The sequence below is a fragment of the Marmota monax genome, unplaced genomic scaffold (assembly GCF_021218885.2).
Source record: "Marmota monax isolate L192 unplaced genomic scaffold, Marmota_monax_Labrador192_F-V1.1 WCK01_AAM20220418_F8-fsc00034, whole genome shotgun sequence".
Taxonomy (NCBI): domain Eukaryota; kingdom Metazoa; phylum Chordata; class Mammalia; order Rodentia; family Sciuridae; genus Marmota; species Marmota monax.
The window spans coordinates 14,561,937-14,585,782 of record NW_026693934.1 but is presented as its reverse complement, the minus strand read 5'-3'; the positions used below and the strand labels follow the sequence as shown (position 1 = coordinate 14,585,782).

The 23,846-nt window shown below is 37.4% G+C and overlaps 1 protein-coding gene across 1 annotated transcript in view; it reads left to right on the top strand.

The window, feature by feature from the left end:
* Window positions 1-378: 378 nt before the first annotated feature.
* The window catches only part of Cntnap5 (contactin associated protein family member 5), an 824,707-nt gene continuing 801,239 nt past the window's right edge, over window positions 379-23,846 (top strand). The window contains exon 1 of the mRNA XM_046463789.2: window positions 379-548. Within this exon, the coding sequence (XP_046319745.1) occupies window positions 467-548 (82 nt within the window). The 5' untranslated portion in view covers window positions 379-466. The remainder of the gene's footprint in view (window positions 549-23,846) is intronic.

The window sequence follows — 23,846 nt, the reverse complement described above, 5'->3', positions numbered from 1 at the left end:
GCGGGGCTAAGACCCGCCCAGGCCGCTCTTATAGGCGAGCGCGGGGCGGGCCTGTCCGGGGGCGGTGCCGCGCGGCCCGCTTGCCTATAAGGAGCTGTCCGCCACCCCGGTGCTGATTCCTGCTCTCGAGCTTGGCGAGGTGGATTTGGCTGTCCACCGAGCTAGGCGCCTGTCTTTGCAATTGGGTTTGGATTTGCACCTTTAAGGAGTGGGGAAGAGGAGGAAGAGGCGAGCCGAGGAAGGAGAGTACAGCAAGCGGCTCTTTCGGGGACTGTAGCCTCAGCCGCAGCTGCGAAGAAGCCCTCCCCACGGTTTCCGTGGAGCGTCTGGGCGCGGGATGGAGTGAAAGAGAGTACCTCTCCAAGGGGGGGTGGGAGGGGGTCAGAAGGTGCGGACAAGAGAGATAAGCCGCGGCTGGTGCCTGCAAATTTGGAATTCCATTGGAAGGGACCACTCACTCGGGGAAATGGATTCTGTACCAGGGCTGACCAGCGTTTTGACTTTGCTGTTCTCTGGTTTGTGGCATTTAGGATTAACAGCGACAAATTGTGAGTACTACGATCTGAGGACGGGGAGGTGAGGTGGGAAAGGATAAAATTCGGAAATGCAATCAAAACCCCAAGTGTGTCTGCTCTGGGCACGGGAGGGCAGGAGGAAATGCTGATCAGTGTGGAACCATCGTCACTCCAACCATCCCAAAAGTTAGCAGAGCTCTCATGCGCAAGCCCTGCTAGATTCCCTTCCCTTCTCTCGCAAAGTTCCCTTCTCATCCTATCTAGCTTCGTGTTCTATGCCTGCTTAATCTCAGCCTGGGCTTTTGCCCAAAAGGGCCCCTGTTCCAATAGTATACACGGGAGCTCAGCTTCCAGGGATAGAGCTCCCAGCCACAGCGCACAGTGACAGCGACTCATCTCTGAATGCAGCTGCCTTGGATTTGCAGTATGCCCAGCTCCCCACAATACCTAGCTTTCTGCACTGCCTTAGGCAGAAGGTTTCAGTTGGGGTGTGTTGCAACCAATGGGCACTGGTTTAACCGAATTGGGAGTTTTGGCCTAAGAGTTATGGCCCGATGTAGTCAACCACAAGATCAATGGCTGCCCCTATTACAGGAGGAAGAGCTTTGATGCACACCCCACCCCCAAAATCTTTGTGCCAAGGAAACAGATAATGAGTATGCACTAAGTGTGCACTCTATCGTTCACACTCTAACCTCGGCAAGTGCAGGACCGACATTTAATTTAATAGGCAGGAAAGCTGGACACCTGGGGATCCACCACCTGCACTATGTATTTAAAGAACCTAGTTCGTCAAACTTGAATAAATCGCTAGAGCTATCAGAGGTTCAAGCTCAATTGCTCAGCTGCCTCTCTAGGCAGAGGAAAGGAAGTTTTTCCAGCTCTGGGAACTCCTAAATGAGAAGGAATGCAATTAAGCCATCTGTTTTGTTTCCAAGGATGGTTTATCATGGTCTCTTAAGTTTCTGGGTTTGCTCCCCTTTTCCATATCCCTGCCATGAACCTCAGAAATATTATCTATATTGAAACAGGATTATTATTATTATTATTATTATTATTATTATTATTATCATTAGCATTAGTTTTTGCAATCTGTACTATCCCTTTTAGAGAAAGGAGAAAATAATATTTCTACTTAGGAATCCTTTACCTCACTTCCCACCTCTGTAAGTCCAAGAGGAGTTAAATATCTCTTTCCAGTTCCAATGGGAAACAGACAAATATAATATACTGAAAACTGTCCGGAGCACAGTCAGTGTTTCTATCTGTGATCAGAAGTTTGGGAGATCTACAACCTACAGTTAGTGGTAAAGTCTTATAAAGATTTTACTGAAGTTTGTATTCTGAAGGAGGGATAAAGAGGCCAACCTCACTGGAAAGGAGGAAATTTATTTAGAAATTATTTCAGGTTTTGTGGGGGCAGGTTAGAATCTGATTTTTTCTTTATTTTTCCTCTCTTTTCTCACCCTCTCCCTTTCTTCTTCTCTTCCCCCCCTTCTACCTTCTCTTCTTCTTTCTCTTCCTTCTTCTTCTGTGAAATCATTCCCATGGTGCTTTAGAAAAAGATCTGAGTGGTTAGAAAAAGGAAGTTAGGTATGTTTCTGAGCTAGTTTCTCTACCTTCTAGAACACTAGAGGTCAGCATTGTCCTAATGATTCAAAGGTGTGGCTGTAAACTATCACTGTTTTCCCTTTAGCACAGTTGTCTATCTGAAGAGTAGATACTTTGAAAATCCACAAAGGTGGTAAAGAATAAAGATGAAATAGATAGAACATACTCCATTAGATTATGGTTTGGGCTTCCTCAAATAGCACTTTAAGAGCTTGGTGGGGAGATAGATATTTTTTGCAAATTAATTAAATTATGATTAATATGTGTTCATAATGCTCATGAAGCCTAAATGGCATGGACTTAAGACTCATGCTTATCATTGCTGATGCAGTTATAGAGATAATTCTGAACATTTAAAATGAAATTTTGTGATAATGTGATAATGAGCTTTAGTATTTCATCAATGACAGTTTAATTTCCTCATTTCCAATCAACATTCCAATTGAGTGCACACTGCTTGCTAAATATTTTGGGGTCAATGCTTTTAAGGAATAATGATAAATGTTGATTATGCTGTACAAAAGTATTAATTTGGTGAACAATAGGATATCAGCAGAAAATTACTCCTGAATTCAATACAGATTGGTGGTTTTCAGAACCTATCAAACAAAACCCCTAAGAAAAAGCCTTAACATTTCACATTTTCTCTAGACTGCTATTGTTCACACTTTACTCATAAATATAGAGTGTGGACTTACATCTATATGTCATGTCATTTAATGCCATTTATGCACATATCTTGAATAATAGCATTTTCTTTTCAAATGGTCATTTTTAAAGTTTATTTGGAGAAACTATTTTTTAAAGAATAAAAATATATCTCATGTCATTTGTGAAGTAGTCTTGAAAATGGATTATTGACCCAAGTTTTTTCATAATTCATAGTTATACTACTAGACTTTGTTCAAGTGATAATAACTTTAAATTGTTTTTATATTTTTATAATTGTTTGTTGTTATTATTGTTGTGGTGTGTGTGTGTGTGTGTGTGTGTGTGTGTGTGTGTGTGTGTGTGTTTAGTTCTTATGATCTGAATAAAACTTGGGAATTTATCTCCAAGGAAAACATGAATGCTGATCCGATTATAGATTTTATAAGTTTCTGATTAAACAAAATTAAAATGCAGTCAGTTTAGAAGGACTGGCTATAATATAGATATTAATAATATCTGCTGAGAATATATTACCTACCAATAATAAAAACTCTGGAAATTCCCCCATTCCAGATTTTTAGGATATTAAATAGCTAGAACATTTCCTGTGGGTTTACCCTAAGGGGATTAGTTAATTTCAAATGTAGATATAACAGACCAATGTTAAATGAAAAACCATTTTACATATAATATCAACTCCTTTGACACAGGAAGCAGCCCTGTAACTTGATAGTTCACAAAGTAAAACCAGGAATTAGAAGAGCTAAGAAGTTCTAGTCCTAGTTATTCTATAGCTAAAGTATCAAATACCCATCAGGTCATTCAACCTTCCAGTGCTCACAGTTGGCTGAATAGCAGAAGCTGTTATATATGTCTGCTCTCAAACAGAACAGCAGCTTGATGTCTTACTATAGAGATTCTTCAGGTATTAGATATGTTGATAGTCTGTTACAAAGAGAGAACTTGCATTCAAAATATAGTAGGAATGGGGATATACGCAGGGATACACATAGGGTGACTATGTATTTTACAGAATAAGCAAATGTTATGTCATTATAAATCACCTTAATTTTGACCAAAAATTGCTTAAAATTATTGTTTAGCATCTTATCGAAGTTTGCTGCTGCATATTAGTTTCAAAGTATAAAACCTAGAGAGAGTACTGAAATTCTTCACTTTTGTTTTTTTCATATCATGCAGAAATGCACTCAAAATATATGAGGATGTTAATCATAAGGATCTTGAAATAAAGAAACCCACTATACCTTGAGTTATCTGAAGCCTACACACAAACCCAATCAATAAGTAATGGTATAAGTAAACAAAGATCATGCTGATCTTCTCAGCAGGAAAATCTTCCTTCTTTCCATAGTACATAGTTATACTAGTACACTTTGTTCAAGTGATAATAACTTAAAATTGTTTTTTATGATTATTTGTTGTTTTTGTTGTGGTGGTGTGTACTTTCATTGGCATCTACAGTTAGCAAAAGTGAAGAAGCACTTTAATGCTCATTTAGAAGACTCCTAAAAATGTTTCCCACTGTTTTGAGTTGACTTTCTTTGATGGTACCATCCTTATGAACTCTCTTTTCATTCCTTTTACATGTCTCCCTATTTCCAAACCAGATTGGTATGTTTTACAATTGTAACATGTGAATTAAATGATAGACCAATAATTTTCCAACAAAACTCCAGACTTGATGAGGAAATTGGTTTCCATATGAATAACTGCTTCCCTCCCCACTTCTTCTTGACCTAATGAATAACTATCCTCTAAATTGCAATTTTCTTTGACTCTGCTCCTCTGCCCAATTGCATTTGAAATCTTTATTGAGTCCCAGTTCCTTGGCTGAATTGCATCACTTTTCAGTGTCCATTTGTTATAAAGCAATGTGATAATATTCAAAATGTTTCTAAACTTTTTAGTTGGAAATCCCAAGTCTTTTAGTTTATAAGCCAGAACTCTGCAAAATGCGACCTGTACATTCAATGTGAATTATCCTCATCAGAAAGCAAGGCTGGGATGGATCTAGTTACCTGAAAGGCCAGAAGACAATAGTGATTTACTTAATAGGATTTCATCAAGAGGTTGCAGTGTACTCATTAGAAGCGCATAATGACATTTTTAATTCCAAGAGAAGATACCTTCATTCATCAAAAGTCTGCCACTTTCTGACCAATGACCTTATAAAGGTTACTTACTTATCTTGATGATCTTTGTGTACTAAGTGAAGGAATTGGATCAAATTATTAAGGCACTACATACTTGTAATGTATTTTTTTTTCCCTTAAACTGCTGATTTTTCCATTTTCTCATTCCATGTGTATACCTTGGAATGATTGTGTTCCAAAATTGTAAAGTAAATATAATTAGAATGATAGAATAATAGGTTTTAATTCCTAGCAACAAGAGGCACTTTATATCACTCACTTCATACACATAGTTTTATAATGCGGCTCAGCTAGGTAGACATTTATAGATTCAGTTTACAGACGAGTAAGTTTTAGGTTAATAGAAGTTAATGATTTCCCTAAGATCACAAAGCTAAACAATGAAAAATTCAGTATTGGGAAGTATATTTATCTCTCTTTAAATACTAAATTCTTTGCAAACCATGACTTTCATTCCAATGCATTTGGTTAAGTGCTACATATTAGTTTTTGTAGAAATTGGGCATGGTTTCTCTGAGATTGGTGTAACTATATTGTGACAAAAGGCATAGATCAGCAGTTTTTGCCAGAGTCAACTCCTAAGTCATACCTTTAAAAAGTAAGAAAATAATTGAGATCTAGACTTGATGCAAAATAGTTAACATCACAATGATGAAAGATAAGAGGCCTCCCATCTGGATGGGTACCTGATGATTTATATAACTTTCATAAGTGTTGAGAAAAAAGACCTTGATAAGGAAAGGATATAGATAAAGAAATTGATGATTTGTGAACCCCTCTCCCACATGTACACACTTAACAATACCATGAAAGGAACTCCTCCTAGAGAACTGTGTGGAATACCAACACATTCCCAAAACAAGCCAGGTCGTCTGGCTTTAGTTTATTTGTATAAACTATCTGCTTGGTCTTTAATATACTTTTCCATTTGTAATTTGATTCACTTGGCTAACTAAACATGTGCATCTGCATGTGTGCGCGCACACACACACGCACACACATACACACACACATTTAAGCTAGATCTGGTACTCCCATACATTACAATTTCAAAAATAGCACTTCTCAAAATCCTTGTCTCCTCAACTAGGATGCTAAGGTCCCTGATGGTCATATTTTATTGCAATGTCTATGTCCAACACCTAAGACACTGGATAAGGAAGTGAATAAAAAAATAAATAAATGGTTTCTTATTAAGTTTTTTTTTCAAATCGGTGCTTTATGGATATAATTAAAGTTAGAATTCTTTGTGGTATATTCATATATGTACATAGTATAATTCTATTAAGATTTTTTTATTCCTTAACTGAAATTCTTGATGTCTCTTGCTAGATTATTATTACTTGTGTTTTTTTTTTTTTTTTTTTTTTAACTTTGCTGTTGTTATTTTGTGGGGTTTTTTTTTTGTTTGTTTGTTTTTTTTGTGGTATTGGGGATTGTACCCAGGGCCTTATACATGCTAGGTAAGTACTCTATTGCTGAGCCACATCCCTTGCTCTAGAGTCTTATTTTGAAAATGTATTTGTTTGTTTTTATTTTTTAAACTAATAAGTAGTACTTATTATCATTTTTAAAATCCAAGGAATAGGGTATCTGTTAAATTAAAGAGCAGAAGCAGTTTGGATTACTTTATCGAATGTGTAAGCTATGTAATGGGACCCTGTGTCTGTATAAGCTTGCATGCCTTCATATGGAAATTATCTTCTTATGTGGCACTGGCCATTGGTTTATTAAAGACAATGTCTGTTCATTCATTTTATTTCAGTGCCAAGTTGGAACTAATTTTATTAACTTGCTTTATATAATTTTAATGAGCATTTCCTATATAGTCTAAAAAATACATGATCATTTTGTTGTAAAAGTCCTTTTTTTTAGCTCAAGGTTTGATATACAAAGTTTAGATTGTGTTCAATGGGGCTTTCATATTAAATTACTGAAAAGATTTTTTTAAATTGCAAAACTACAACATTATCCTGATAAAACAACTATGAAACTCCTATGACATCATTCATTTTAAGCCAGTTAGAGAAGATTTAAGTAATAATAGTTTGTATGTATTACTCATTTGAAGAATTATCAGAGAAATCTGTCCCAAATGGTCGTTCTTTTTCTGAAACTCAAGTATTCATGTGAAGCTGGAGAAATATATGAAAAAGAAGTGTAGTCCATGATCTCAAGGAACTTTGAACACTGGGCAGCCAGAAAACTAAATCTTTAACAATGTTAGAGTAAAAAAATTCAATAATAAAGGTAAGCACAAGGTGTGATGTAAGGCACAAAATGAGAATCTAAACCTGGCTAGAGCATCAAGGTATTCTCTTTGAAGAGAGTTAAATTTAAACTAAGGCTTAATAAGCTGAATCCACTAGCTGGAGAAAGAGGGCAAAGAACTTACTTAGCATAGGGATAGAAGTAGAAACATTACATTAATGGGATTTTATTTTTATTTTTATTTTTAGAGCCATGGAGATTTATTTGAGGATTTTATATATATAGTTATCATAATCAGATTTTTTTGTTTTTGTATTCCTCCTTAATCACTCAGTAAAGGATGGATTGGAATAGTCCAAGAACTGGTGTTAAGAAATCTAGTTAGGAGATGATCACAGTAACTCAGAGGACTCTCAGTAAGGATCTTAAGAAGGATTCTTTAGACTCTGCGGTTTATACACGTTCGGAAAGAAAATAATGGTCAAGTAAATTCAAGACATGGGGATATATGAGCTAGTAAACTCACAGAAGGCACAGATTTGTGGTTAAAATGTATTCTATAGCTGCTTCCATTGTTTTTGACAAATGAAAGCTATAGATGCTAGAAAAGGTGCTCTGTTCTCTGAAATGAAGTTCTTCTCTGGGAATACCAAATAACCATATTCTCAGTGCAGTGTATTTCATATTTGCATGACAGTGTACAGCACATGTTGTCTGTATCCATCATCTTGATACATCTTCTAGTCTGTAAATTATGCTGGCTTTTGTCATCAGAGCGAGAATTAGTCATTAAGGAATATGTAATCAAACCTCGACATACTGGTTCTCATTCCCCCTCTGACAGGGGGGTAAACCGGGGAATCATCACTGTCATCAATGGCTGCTCAGTGGAAAGAGAGAAAAAGAGAAGTTGGCTGTGCCACGTTGATTTGCTATCATTGGTAATTGATTTTCAGGCATAAATTCCATGTCTCTACATTCCTAATTGATTTTGTGCATATTCTTGGGGGTTGATTAATGCCATCTGTTCCCTGGATCAGCCGCATTGATGGAGTTTTAAGGGATGACAACAGTAATGTTGAAGATAGAAAGAAAGTGAAGGGGAAATGCCAAAACACTACTTGTGATGTATATTATTTTTAACTATCCACCTTTGGAAGCAGAAATATCCCTCCAAAGACAGTGCAAGGAAAATAACAATCTAAAGAAATTCGCCTAACTGACAGATGTTTTGTAGGTGTTTAGTCTAGGCCACTATTCGCCGAATATATATGTTCAGATCCATCTCCTGTTTCCCCTCCCTCACTTCCTCTCTATTCCTTCCTCTCTTTCCCACCCCTTCTCTCTGTCATGTCGTCATACAGTTTGTGCATCATCCTTGACTTTTCCCCGAGCTCACTATTCTGTTAAGGATGGGGAGGAGGGGCCTAAGGGTGTTGAATCCCAGTGCTACCTTGTTAAACTGCATGGCACAATCACCAGTGTGAAACTCCTCCACAAGCCCTTACCCACACAGGCCTGAAATGCCAACGTCCACCTCCAGGGCCCTTAGAAAGCCCACTGATTCCAATGCCCCAAACAACTCCTCAGCCAATTACACTAATCCCCCGAATCTCTAATTATGGGGGTAGAAAGGCTTCCAATTCATAAAAGTAAGTTGTAAAGCATTTATAGAAATACAAATCTATGCTGAATAATACTTAAAACAGATATTAGAAAGAAAAATTTATAGAAATGTATACTGTATATTGGTGGGAGGAGAACAGACTGTTCTCAGTTGGGAAAAAGCAGACAGGAAAGTCCAGGATGTCTAAGAAAGTGGGATCTGTGTCCTCTTTATGCCCAGGGTAACCCCCAGTCTCTCCATATTATAAGGCCAAAAGTACAACACATAGGCAAAGAGGAGATAATGAAGGGCAAGGGAAAGGCATAAGTTGCATAGTTCTGGATTGATTTAATTCTCTCTCTCCCTACATACTTCCCATGGATACTAACTAATATGGACTTTGCAAAGTTGGCACAGTATAATATGAGTTACTCTATACACAGCGAACATGGTGTGGGCATCTAATAATTATGCCTATTAACACAATTGTTAGTGAATCTCAACATTCAATTATAATATAAAGTAGGACAAGGGCAATGACACAGTGTCACGCCAAGATAGATTGCTTGCTTCCTCTTCAACTGGATAATCAGGGCACTGAGTGATTGCCAAGGTAAATATAAACAAGCTCTTACTGTGACATATATGTCAAAGGGATGGTGGGCAGAAACTACCTCCACCTAACAGAGAAATATGACTATTCTGGATTCCTCACTTGGTTCCTGGACTCTAGCATAGTACATGCACTACTTCTGGTCCTTGGCCAGTGAAGTTACTTGCTGAGAAACTCAAAAAGGGAGCCTCATAAAAGAGTGGGAAACCAGGTTCATCTAGAGAAGTAGGAGGAGCAAAGAAAACTGAGCAGCCCCTTGCAGGTTATGTCAGCATTGTGAGAAAAAAAATTTGAACAGATCTTAAGGAAACACCAATGACCCTGCTCTGAGGTATGTGAGGGGAATTGCCATTTCCTACAACACACCATTTGCAGGAGGTTTAAGTAGATGGAGGTAGAATTGGAAGATCCCAGAGAGCTGTATTACCCTCTGTGTACCATGGAAGCTGCTTCTGGTGAATAAGTAGCAGAGGTGTTCATTTGCTCTTGTTGATTGTGAGTGAGCAATCAGTTGCAGGTGCTATAATTTATGAATAATAAAGGCTCATTCCATCTGCAAGAGCCTCATCTTTCATTCATTGCGTCCATGGATATTTATGAAATGCCTATTGTCCATACACTTCTCTATACATTCCATAAAAGCCTTTTGTGCGATAGCAATGCAGTGTCTGGGAAAAAGGATTCCAATCACTGTTGACATAATTCCAGAGAAAGAGCCATCAAAATAATTATTATCTCAAAGCAAACGCTAGGTACTGTGACACCCCATCACTTCATTCCTGCTCAACATAGAAAATGCCTCTTTCTTTTTCCAAAGATCTTTACTTCTGCTCTGTTTTCAATGACCATCCTCTTCACTCTAATATACCTACTTTCTTTTTTTTTCTTTTTCCTTTCCCTTCTCCTGTCTTCCCCAAATTCTACTCTTTTCTACTTTTTTTCTTTCTCATCACTCTCTCTCTCCTTTCTATTTTTCTTCTCTCATTCTGCCTGCTTCAATTAGTTTTTACTAAATAACTTTATTTTTTATGTTTTGTAGCCTTAGTTATTTATTTTCAAACTTTTCCACTAAAATGCTGTTTGCTGGAATAAAGACATGCACAAGAATCCAGGGAGTTCAGATATTAAGGCTGTAAGTGGCCACAGAAAAAATGCAATTTCTTGATTTTATCAAAAATGCTCTGGTAAATTGTCATTCAGCTCCATATTACATCCGTGTTTATATTATGATAAAAATATTTTCCCCAAATCTCTAAACTTCATGAGCCAAGTTTATTAACTTAACCGATAGCAGAGAGCAGCATATACCCAGGGGCACAAGCTTAAGATTTTTGGCTTTTTCTTCCTATTCATGTCTTCTAGTACTCAAAGCAAACTCTGGGTACTGTGTACTTTCTGTATTGAAGAAAACAACTTCAGTGTCTCTCCTCTTCTCAGAACAACAGATTGCTTCATTTCCCATTATCAACTGTTACTGATGTGTAAGCTGCAGATTATGACTTATGAATAATGGGAAATAAAAAGGACATATCAATTCACAGAAAGGAAGGAAACCCACCAGACTGCTTAGTGGACAAAAATGACACTTTTTGGCTTCTGTAACTAAGAATTCCAAGCTCTCTCCCCAGGTCTGGGCTGCCCCCTATGCAATCACCTGGGCATGTGTTGTCTTATTCATGAGGTTTACCTAGGAGCAAATGAGTTCTATGAGGAGCTGGATTGAGGTCAACAAGGGCATATTTTTTCTTTCCTGATTTCACAAGTTGAAATCACCAGAATAGTTAAAAAAAAAAAAAAGACTCGTGTATCTTCTTTTGCAATAATCATAAATATTTAACACAACCAAACAAAATAAAGGAAACCGATTGGAGTGTTGGAGCATTGGAAATTTGAGATAAAATTAACTAATGTGTTCTTTGCCTGGGTTTCAAACTTGCACCCTGTGTCAAGGTTGGTATTTGATGAAGTTTCATTCTATTCCTTCTCACATTTCTATGGAACAGTGGTTCTCGCTCCCCTTCTAGAGTGAGAATACACTGGCTTTAATGGTTAGAGAATTGATCTGAGGTCATATAGTTAGTAGATGGTCACGTTAGAATTTCAATCCATTTTTCCTGACTTCAAAGCTCAAAGGTGTTTTCTGTTTTATTTAACCCAGTGCTAAAGCTGAGCTAGTTTTTAACTTAAGGGGATAGGCATGTGTTCATCTTGCAGAACCTGGTCTCTCTGTGGGTAGAAAAAAACCTTGTGTTTCCAGGACCACAAATTCTGCCCCAGTGTTCAGGTCAGATTACTCCAATATTGCAGAGTCTGTTCCCCATACCTAGAAGTTACTGAAGTTCCTGTTGATCTACAAATTTATAAAAGCTGGATGTGTCACTCATTAAATCTTTCTGTCAACTCTTTGTGGCCAGGATTTATTACTAATGGCCTTGGAGAGTCAATGATCAGTGCCCACTATTAATGTATCTCTACATGTTTTGAGATAAAATTGCAGTATTTTTATCTCTATATTTTTTCATATCACTCCAAGAATTTGTTAGATACATGTTGTGGTTTTTTTGTTTTGTTTTTTAATCTCACACTTACCTGTTCATTTCAGCATTGTTCACAATAGCAAGTGTCCATCAGAAGAGTAGGTGGTATATACACATGGTGAAATGCTGGCCTTGCATAGGAAGGAATTCCTCTCATTGTGACAATGTAGATGAACACAGAAGATATTATACTAATGAAATAAACCAAGCAAAAAAATGCATATATAACAAAATTTCACTTATATATGGTATCTACAAAAGTCAAACTCATATAAGCAGAAAGTAGAATGGTTGTTGCCAGACACTGAAGGTATAGGGAGGAAAGAGGAGGTGTTGGTCAAAAAGTATGAAAAGTTTCATTTAGGAGAAATAAGCTTCAGAGTTTTCTTGTACATCATGATGACCATAGTTAAAAACAATAGTGTATTTTTTATAATTATTCAATAATAGTGAGATTCATTGTTACTTATTCATGTGCATAGAACAATTTGATTTCATTCCCCAGTACCTCCAACAATAGTGTATTTTGTGCTTTAAGATTAGTTTAGATTTTAAATGTTTTTGCCACCCTGCCCCACCTCTGCCACAGAGAAAAGCCAGGTTAACAAAGGAAAGATTGCATTTCAAGGATACTGACAGAGAGAACTCTGGAAATCAGTAACTAAGTGATGGGAACCCTATAGCTTGAGGAGAAAGGAAAACAGCATAGAGAAAGGAACCACACTGTCATTTCAACCTTGGCTCCCAGGCCAGGGTGGAACTCCACAATGATGGGATAAGATAAATGGGAAAGTAACAGTAACCCCATCACAGCATCAGATTGGCAGGCTTAACTATAGGAGGATCTCACAGTCTTAGAGGCTTTAGTTTCAGTTTAGAGAACTGGGTGAGGTTTGAGTGACAGCTTTGCTCCACAATAGGAACTAATTGGGACTCCCCAACAATCAGAACACAAGTTGCTAAAATAGCCACTTATAAGCTTTATCCTGCTTTAGGAGCCAGAAGCAGACCTCTTGATGCTGCAAGAAGCCCTGGACTTTTATATGCCTCACAGGAAGGAGGACAGGCTCCTTAGAATGCTGCAGTTCCAGGACCTTTAGCTTCTAGAGCACATACCATGGTGCCATGTATACTTTTCCCTCTGGACCTAGGCAAATATCCTAGCTCTGTCATGAGGCTCCAGGTCCATGGCTACCAGTATGAGAAGCCTCACTGATTCCCATACTTCCCCCCATAGGATCTAGGGATAGTTTGATCAGTATTCTGTAATTCCTGGTAAAAAGTTTTTCTTTTTATTTCCCTTTTTATTTTTTTTAAATAACCCATTGGTCATTTAGGAATATGCTGTTCAATTTCTGTGTATTTGTATATTTTCCACTGTTCTTTTTTTGTTGATTTTCAGTTTTATTTCATCATGATTTGAGAATATGAAGAATATTATTTAAACTTTTAAAAACTTATTGAGACTTGAATAAAAAGTGGTATAAATATGTGAGGTAAGAATATGTAAATTAGCTTGATTCAATAATTTCACAATACATATATATTATATGTATGTAAACATTAGACAATGTGCCATAAATACATGATTTCTGTCAAGTAAATAATAAAAGTTTTGGCACTAATGAGGAAAACCCTATTCATGATCAAAGTTACAAACAAGGCAAGAATTGATTGGGTGGCATTCAGATGTGTTCCTTATCTTTTTAAACTACAGGGTTCATCTCGGACACAGTTTGTAATCTCTTTTTCACTCAGTAGGGATAGATGGTGGTTTAGATGGGAAGGTAGTTTGATAAGTGTGAACCCCAAACCACTATTCTTTTTTTTTAAATATACATGTTTTAGTTGTAGATGGGCACAATAACTTTATTTTATTTTATTTTTTTACGTGGTGCTGAGAACCGAACCCAGTACCTCACACGTGCTAGGCAAGTGCTCTACCACTAAGCCACAACCCCAGCCCCAAAACACTATTCTTTGCCACAGATTACATGCTGGCCTTGAGCATCCATTTGGTAGACAAGGACCAGCTCTTGCACTGGTTTGATTCATTGTCAGTTGCATGGACAGCTAGATGTTTGTTTGGTGCTCAAGATCTCATGACTTTCTTCCTTCAACATAGGCTACTGTGTTGGCTTAATTGTGCCGTCTATCCTTGTGTCTCCTGTATGTTGTTTTTCAGCTGTTTCTGTGGACCTTCCCACTTAGGTCTAAGAAGTTAAGTAATGTGTTCAATATCCAGTGCCCTACAGCTATGCCTCCATTTTCCTATAAGTGGTTGCTACCAATAAGGGGCATTGAGCATCCTGAAGCTATTCCACTGAGGCCATTAATAACTTGTGTGTTCTAGTTCTCAAAAAGATTCTGCATTCTGAAGAAATAAAGGCCTTTAAATATTTAAACTTCATTTCAAAACCAGGATCTTTTAGTTTCCTAAATGAAATTGTCCATAAAATTTTTGTATGTAAAATAAATTACAAGGAGAACTGCTTCTGGGAAAATGGGAAAGCCCAGAATTCTGCTTCTCAGAGTATTATTTCTCTCCTGGTTCTTCATGAAGTTACCACATGAAGGGCTGTCTTATTCTAATTGCAGAAATCTCTAAGTGTAATTGCATGCAGAAGGGCTTAGGCACATGAAGGCTACAAGCTGGGAGCACTGCACCTGTGACAGTGCTGGCATTGGTCTATAAGCCAAGGTCCAGGTTATTAAATGCTTTAAGTGTTACCTCTGCCCCAAATCACACTAACCCAACAGACATCTGTTTTTTAAGTCTTATTGACACGTTATACTTATACATATTCATAGGGTATAATGTGATATTTTGGTATTTGTAGAATGCAATGATCAAATCAGAAGAATTTAGTTGGGCATGGGGTGCATGCCTGTAATCCCAGTGGCTCTGGAGACTGAGGCAGGAGGATGGAGACTTCAAAGCCAGCCTCAACAACTTAGGCACTAAGCAACTCAGTGAGGCACTGTCCCTGAATAAAATACAAAAAAGGGCTGGGGATGTGGCTCAGTGGTTAAGTGCCCCTAAATTCAATCCCCCCCATAAAAAAACCAGAAGAATTAGCATATCCCTCACCTCCAACATTAGTCTCTTCTTTGTTGATAAAGTAAGAACAATAAGTTATGCTCCTCTACTGCACATTTAAGTGACTATTAGCTAAGAATAAGGCGTTGTATGTTTCAAATAGCTCAAAGAGAAGTTTCTATTTTTAACCCAATAGAAATCTGTTTTATTTTTTTTTCTTGCTGCTATTTTATATGAGTGTCAGGGCAAGACAATCTTATTGGCATTTACTGATTTGAAAAGATAGTAGCTTGTCAAAAAATTGCCTCCTCACCATGATCTCTAGTTCGTAGTCAACAGCTATTTTTATGTTAAAGAATTATCTTGCAAAGGCCCTTGAATTATCCACCTCCAGCCCTGACATTCCCTTGGGACCTCCTCAAAGGAAGGGATCTCATGTTAGCTGTGATTAAATTGCCTGAATATAGCACAATGAAAGGCAAAGTAACTACCTGATAAATTGAAGCACAGGTGGGTGGAGTGAAACCCGAACAGAGGCAGCAACCTGGATCTGGAACAGTAGAAGTCCAATCCCTGAAGGAAGACACAGTGAGTGCTGTTCCGTGGTCCCATGCCTCCATCTCCTAAACTTTTTGAAAGAAAGGGACCTTGGGCCACCATCAGTGAGGACCTGTTACTGTACCCTGATATCAGTTAGTGTGAGTAGAAATGGAGAGAACATTCAAAATTAAGGAAAAAAAAAGTTGCATATCTGGAGTCAGCCTTGGTTTCTCATTGCACTGTTAATAATACCTTTAAGTGTTTGTTTAAAGTATCATCCATCAGAACATCCTTGCATTTAAAATCTGGATGTGCTTACCCCTCCCTTCAGTGAACTACAAATGCCCCTGCTCTATATTTTAATAGAATTTAGTGTAATAAATAATTTAATATACTGTAGAAGTTAGTACTATAAATAATTTAATAATTTAATATAGTGCAGACCATGAAATAAATTATTAAAATAATTTAATAATGTAAAATAATACATTTATACATAGATGCATACCCACTTTTTTTAACGATCTATTATTAGTTTTCTTTTATGGTCAGTATTAAATTAATACATGTAGAAACCATAGATTTGTACAATTGAATATTCTTTATACAAACCAGTTCTTTCAGTGACTGTCAAGATTTATTATACCCCAAAGTCAATATTGATTTGGGTGTCACCTTTGTGAATATGTACCTTTCTAGATAATGAATTGAAATGGGCATTTAGATGGAAAATAATATCTATTTATTTTCTGAAATCAAATGTGTTTTGCCAAGGGGAGGAACTTAAACTGTTGGGAGGTGTGTGGGCATGCTCCACCATGGCCGTTTTATTCAGGATGTTGCTTGATAAGCATGCTTTGCATTCTTATTTATTATCTTCTTTTTATAGTTCTCTTACACGGTTCTGTTGTCTAATAGACAGAATGTGAACTTCAAATACCTTTGGCTTGATAGTTTGGTAACATAATCTGGTGATACCAATGCTTGAGCATCTAGATAACAAGCACACATCAGATTAATGAGCAACTTGAACTTTGAATTTATTTAGGCCAATAAACATAGACCTCCTCCAACAAGGACATACAATTAGTTGAGGAATGCAGGACCAGAATACGATTACAAAATAGTTCCTTTGGTTTAAGATACTGATGAATTGTTTTGATACAGACTTATAGCATGTCATATGTCTAGGAAATATGGTATGCATGACTGTGGGTAAGGCTTTGTTTTTGTGTGTGCATATTTGTACCAAAGCTCTTTTTTATTTTTTCCTTGAAGAAGTCAGTACCACTTGCTTTTGGTAGATGACTTTGGTAGAAGACTTTGGTAGAAATTCTTTCTAAAAGTGTGAGTCTACAATAGTGACATTTTCCTATTATTCTTTTCACAACTGCTGTACCAATTTTGGGTACTGAGTCACAATATACATTCTGAATAATGGTTCATTTTACAAAGAACTGATAAGACATTTAAATAAAAGTATAATGCATACAGTTTTTATATATGCATGGATGCATATTTACTTTTCTATATAAGTTTGCACACCCTGCATTCTTGATTTGTCCTTTACAAACAAGATGTATTAGTTTAACTGTCATCTCAGCAAATCTTTTCCATTCATTAATGGTCTGATAAAAGACCTAGACTTAGGAAACAGTATCATAATTAAGTTCAGGCTGTGGCTTAGTAGTCAAGGGAATATATACTGTGAAAATTCATTAGTAAAATTAATCCAAGAAACATCTGAGCAAGTGAAACAAAATCAATTCAAGGGTAGAATGTATAACTCTATTGATGTTTTCACCCTTGTTGATACATTGTTTGGGGTAAAGATTTCTGTGTTTTCTGCATAAATATCAATTTCTGTTGGCAAATTCAATTTGACTTATTGGGTTCCTATAGCTAAGTGTTTTGTGGCTTCTTTGGGAGATGATGTCATTTTGTGTATAGAGAAATAAATATCCCACACTTGATGTCTCATTTTACACATCATCCCATTTTCATCCCAGATTAGAAAACAAGACCAAAATGGCACCATTAATGTAAGGTGCTGGGATGATTCCCAGAGGGAGCCAAAATCTTAGGGAGGTTTCTTTGTCTTTCTTATTGTTGTGGTGAGTGTGCACACATGCCCACACACAGCACAATACCTCCTCAGTGTTAATTAACTTAGTTCACTCTTTTTTCCATAAAGAATTTAAACCCAGTTGGGGTAGAACAGTTGTTCTCAACTAGAAATGATTTTGCCCTAGAAAACATATGGCAATATCTGGAGACATTTTTGATTGTCTCAAAAGAGGGCTTGCTACTGAAATCTAGTTTAGAGGCCAGGGACCTTGGGAAGCAACAACTTACAAGCACAGGACTCCCCCAGAACAGAAAATTATGTAGCCTGAAATGTCAAGATAGCCAGGGTTTGAGAAGCTAGTTTTGATCTATTAGTCACTTATGAATCTTCATGTGTTTATTAAAATAGAAAAAAAAAAAAAGAGGCTTTAGTCTATTATCTCTTTCCATAGGAAGAGTATTAGGAGAAAAAGAAGTAGAGTTTTGTCTCCTGATTCAGCCACTATTCACTGTATGAGTTGATTGTCACCATTCTGTATATTTTTCCCAAATAAGGGTAATGACACATATACCCTATCTGCTATTGTGAAAATAAATAAGAAAAAGAGTGATTTGAGAATCTGTGAAGATGTTCTGATGCAATGATATTTCTTATAATTTGTATTATTTGTGGGAGTAGTGGCCTCCCTGTACTCTCCTCCTTGGCTTTTAGACTGACAAGAGATAATATGGATGAGGCAGGCACAGAGCAAAGAGGGGCTAAGAGGACACATCCTGCACTAAAAACTGCGATGGCAAATTTCAAGCCATTTTTCAGTTTTTCTAGGCTCCTTATGGCTCAACGTTTTGTCTCTTCTTAAAAATCATCTGGTCAGGGCTTCTTTGGCAGGGTGCCATGTGCTTCAGGCAACAGCTACAGACTGTTCGTAGTATAGCACTTTGGGCCATTTTTTCTTCTGATAAGTCCCTTATGGATATATATGCCCTATATATATATATAGATAAGAACATTCTGAAATGAAAACTAAAGGTGCCAAAATGACCTGAGCTTCAGCAGTGACATAGCTGCATGTCTAAGGAAAAGCCATGAACCAATAATCTATTCAGATGACATTTTCTACTTCAATTAGCAGCTCAAAGATCATTGAAATAAGGACCCTGGCTTTGATGGCTTATCTGCTTCACTTCAATCTTCAATTTTTAAAATCAATTAAATCAGAAATACAGTCTTTAATTTGTCTTTTAAGTGGAAATGGGATGATCAGCCTTGGCCTTTACTACATGTCTGCTTTTTGAATAAAAGGCAGGTTGAAAAATCAGAAGTCACAGAGACTGCAGAGTTGGATAAGAGACTTTTGAAGGTTTATAGTCTGGTCACAGCCTGCATAACCTATGTAGGTCTTCGCATTCCCTAAAAGCATTCCAGAGAGTTGACAAGTCCATCCTATTTGACTTCTCAAGTGTAGAAATATGACCTCACAGAACAGTTCACTTCCTCAACATAGATTGTGATTGATACGACATCCTTCCATTTATCTAAGTCAGCCTCCAAGTATAAATAAATGACTCCTCTTACCCCTGCTTACCAAAGCTTCTTAAGCCAAGTCTCCTTGTCCTCTTCATGATTCTTTGGAAAATACCTAAGAACAGCCACCATGCTTCAAGAAATCTTGTTATTTCTTTTTATTTTTTAAGAGTTGAATTGGCTTTGTTTTTTATTCTAGATTTCGACAATACTTCATTTCGTGGGATAGAATATGAAAAAGCAAGTAAAACAACAACAAAAAAAATGAGATGAATTGGTCATTATCCTTGAAAGCTGGAGAAAGAGACATAAATCTATTAACTGTTTGGTTAATATCAGATAACTTTTGTGTAAGATTTAAGGCGGAGGGGAATTTTTTCATCGTGCCAATTGAAAATAGTTCTGGGAAATGTAGCTGTTACGGCTCTAATCCTGATGTCCATTTTCTCTCCCTCTTCAACTCCCCATAAGCATGTTCTTTTACTTCGTGCATGCCCCACTCTGTCAATGTTCTCTTAAAATGTCCAAAATAGAATGCAACTCATATTTTTTACCTACCTGCAGAGGCCACAGTTCAGGTTGTGAAAAGACCTGGATTGGGAAGGAGGTTCAGTGAGATTTTCCAATAACATGAACCCTGAAGTCTAAAATGAATCAAGCTAGAAATCACCAAAGAATGGTATTGTCAAAAGGCCATTGTTGTCTCTACTTTCTCTCACTCACTCTTTCACTTAATTGGCCCTACATTGACAGAAATAGGTCTCTTCACTTCACTCAAAGGTACCTGGTGAAGTTTTGTGTTGGTGGTGTCTCCTAAACTGAGTGAACTATGAACTCTGTCTCACCTCTGTCTGCACAGTTCTTCCCCATGGGCCTGTTCTATGCTCCCTTCTCTAGTCTTAATTAACATTGCTTTTCTCTAAGCCTTCAAAGCCTGTACAATATATATTAAATCTTTAAGCCCTTAATTATATGCTGCCTTTTATTGGCATCTACTTTTCTTTTCATTAAGAATCTGTCTAACCGCAAGTCAATGCTAAGAATTGCATTTTATACTTATTCTGTGTATAGTAACGGGATTTGCCATTATAGACTGGCTACTCCCTGCCATATCTTATCATTAATATACACTACTGATAATCTGTCCCTAAGTCATGCTTTTAATATTATTATTTTTATTTTGTAGGTAAAGAAATTTAAGGTTAAGCTATCTAATTAATGTGCCTCAATCTATGCAATCCTAAAATGGTTGTTCTAAAATCCAACGCTGATTCCAAAGCACTATGTCTTTACTATTGAAAATATTTCATAACACAGCTGGGAACTGAACTTCTGTAAGAGGGTCTCAGTATCATTTAGGTTGATTGAAATTGTTTTCATTCCAAAATATTTTTTGAGTGCAAGTTCTAAACCAGAAACTCACCTTAGCTTTTGGTAAAGAAACATATTTAACTTGTAAATATAAACCATGGCTTTTTATTTCAGACTGAAGACAGAGTCCCATGGGTTCTCAAAGCCATCCTGGTTGGAGATCATGTCCCACACTGTTCCCTTGTTGCTGGTCCTCCTGTGTGCTTCCATTTTTGCTTCTTCGATGTTTCATAATGCCAAATCGTTGCTCTTAGCACTTCCACTACCATGTGGGTGGATCCTGTGAAATGATCATGGTATGTTTGAACACACAGATCCTTCCGGGTGTCCTTATCTCAGAACCCTAACTTCTCAATTGGAGCTTTAGTACTTCCCATGTTACTGAAGAAACTAATGGTAATGAGGAAACACAGATATAAGCACAGTTTCAATCTCTCTCTCTCTCTCTCTCTCTCTCTCTCTCTCTCTCTCTCTCTCTCTCTCATCAACCAAGCTCATCTTTTTAGAGCAATAATTTCACTCAAAGCTTAGGAAATACTCATTATTTTAACAACAAAGAAAATACAGGTATATTCTGTAGGAGAATGATCTCATGAAATTTTCAAAGTAAACATGAGATTCTAAACATTGCTCTGGTTTAAAAATGGGTAGGTCCACAACAATTTGATGCTAATAGGTTAACTGTTTCTAAGTTAAATAATCCCCAGAAAGAACTACAGTGTCAACAACCACTTTTTGAAGAGCAGCCCTGAGGCCTAGATTGAATCATTCAGTTCAGCCTCCAGTTGAAAATGGCTTTCTCTAAACTTATTTTTTTAGTAGTTCATGGGATTGAAATCAGGCCTCCTGCATCTTAGGCAAATGCTCTCCCACTGAGCTACATCTCCAGTCCCCCATTTCTAATTTAAGGTAGATTATTAGATAGTGCTGCAACATAGAACAGTGTTATAATTGTGAATGTCTTATCTCTTTAACATTCTCTGATAAAAAATGCACCATGCTGGAAATAATAATGTTAACACTCATCTTTTTTGAAAAAAAAATTCTTACAGAAATATTAAGATAGATAATCCCTTTTACTAGTTTTATATCTTGGGGAAGAAAGAAAAATAAAGTGATACTGATGGTAAGACTTTCCTTCCCCCACTCCCAGGCTCTTCACAGGACACCCTGCAGGGGTGCTACCTCAGGACTCTCAAGGATTTCTAGTTTGTGTTAAGAGGTGATGTGAAACCTCTGAAATTTGCACAAGACATTGTATATTTATGAGCATCTGTGCATCTTTCTTGCATAAACTTCGTTATATTTCTCCTGATTTCCAAAATATGGCCAAGATCCAAAAAAAGATGAAGGGGGAAGGCTTGGAGTCCCTGATTACCCTCAAAGTCCTCAGGGAGGGGAGAAGGGACAATCTTGCTCTAAATACTCATGATTTTTATCTAAGTGTGCATAAGCAGGTACCATTTCTCAGCTCCTGACAGGATGAGTTTGAGCTCCAGGGGCCGAAGGCAGTGAAAAAGAACCCGCCAAGGGGAAGAGTCTTACGAAATGAAAAAGACAAGGACAGGAAAGGGAAGCATAAAAGATTTCACAGTTTTGCCAGTGGCTGAGTATGTGCATTGCAAAAATCTGGAATTAATAGGGATGAACAACTTCATTACAAAGAGTAAAAAAAAAAATATATTCAGATCCTGTCCCTTTGTCCTTTCCTCACCCTTCCCTGTCATCCCCCTATGAGAGATACAAAGAGAAATAAGAACAGTTTAATACCTAGAATTTGCAAGTCTCTGAATATTCACCTGAAACAGCTGCTTCCTACTGAGAAACCACTGAACTTCATCATTTCCCATTGCATCAGAAGAAAGATGGCTGAGGGATCTATTTCTCCTTTCAAATATCAGGTGCCCACAGCAATTAGCTAATCATGTTCCTATCAGGTCAAGTTATAGGATAAGGCACATTTCGCATGAGAAAAGAAGACAAATGGGTTGTTAATGCTAAGGGAACCTTCTAGAGATAAATGAAAAAGTATTTCACAGTATCAAAGGCTCCACAGGGGTGCCTCAACATTTCCTCAGTAGCCCAGGCTCTTTGCAGAGGAAGCAAAGAAACCAGGCTGAGTTTGGATCAAGGAGGGAAATAGAGCCTTGGAGGGGTGTGTGTGTGTGTGTGTGTGTGTGTGTGTGTGTGTATCTTTTGTTTTTTTATTAATGTTGGAAGGGTCTTTAAAATCTCCAATTGTAAGAGATTTCTTTGATTGTGAAATCTCAAAATTTTCTAATACTAAACTTTGAGAGAAGCTTTTCTAAATCATCCTTCCTTAGTCTACCATAGCATGAGAATTAAGTTCTTACTATGTGAAAGCAATAGAAAAGCCCAGATTGATGACAAAAACAAGTATGTAACAGTTATTACCAACCAGAAGCAGTTCTGAGTTATTTGCTTCTGCCAGCACGTTAACTTTCATGAAAATCCTATGTGGTAGTGTATGTTAAACCCTAGCTTATAGATCAGGCAACAAAGGCACAGAGATATAAAGTCACTTGCCTAAGGTCACAGCTAGAAAGTAGAAATACTAGCTCAGCAAGTCTGGCTCTATGGCTCACAAAGTCAGTGTTATGATCCTTATTTGACAGAGGAGAATGTACAACTGTCATAGGTGAATGGTCTCATCCAACATGTCTCATCCGGCACTGGTACACACGGAGCTTGGTTTGGACCTAGACCTGCCTAGCTGCATACCCATTTCCCAGTTGAATATCACTTTACATAGTCTTCATCAGGCATGACATCATATTGAAGTGCACCCCAGCAAAGTTGACTTCCCTAACTGTGTGATGCCTGGACCTATACAAGTAATAAGGCTGCAGCCCAAATGGACCTTATTGTGTATACTGCTATGGATTCCATCCATGCTTCAGCCCTTGCCTGCATACTGTCTCGATTTCCCCTGTGTCCCTAATACATACGAGGGCAGTCAGAGCCTCAAGTCTAGAAGGTATAAGAAAGTATTTTCACTCAGAAATGTGAAGTCATCCACTAATTATCTCCTTTCTCTCTTCTCAGCCTTATCTATTCATGAACCCCATAGGCATTTATTGAGTGTCTATTGTGTATGCACAGGGTGCAATAATGGCACGGAGCCAGCACTTGTCCTCATGACACATAAAAGTTCAGATTGGGGGCCCCTGGAGGATTTCTTCTGTTGCCCTCATTTGCAAACTGTTCCTCTAGCAAGGCCCTTGTTCACACATGAGCATGGGCATGCACACAGATGTACACACACACACACACACACACACACACACAGGAGACTTCTTTGCTTATCTCCGTCCTAGCCATTCCCAAGCCTACACTGAGATATTCACCCCTTTCTCATTCAGTA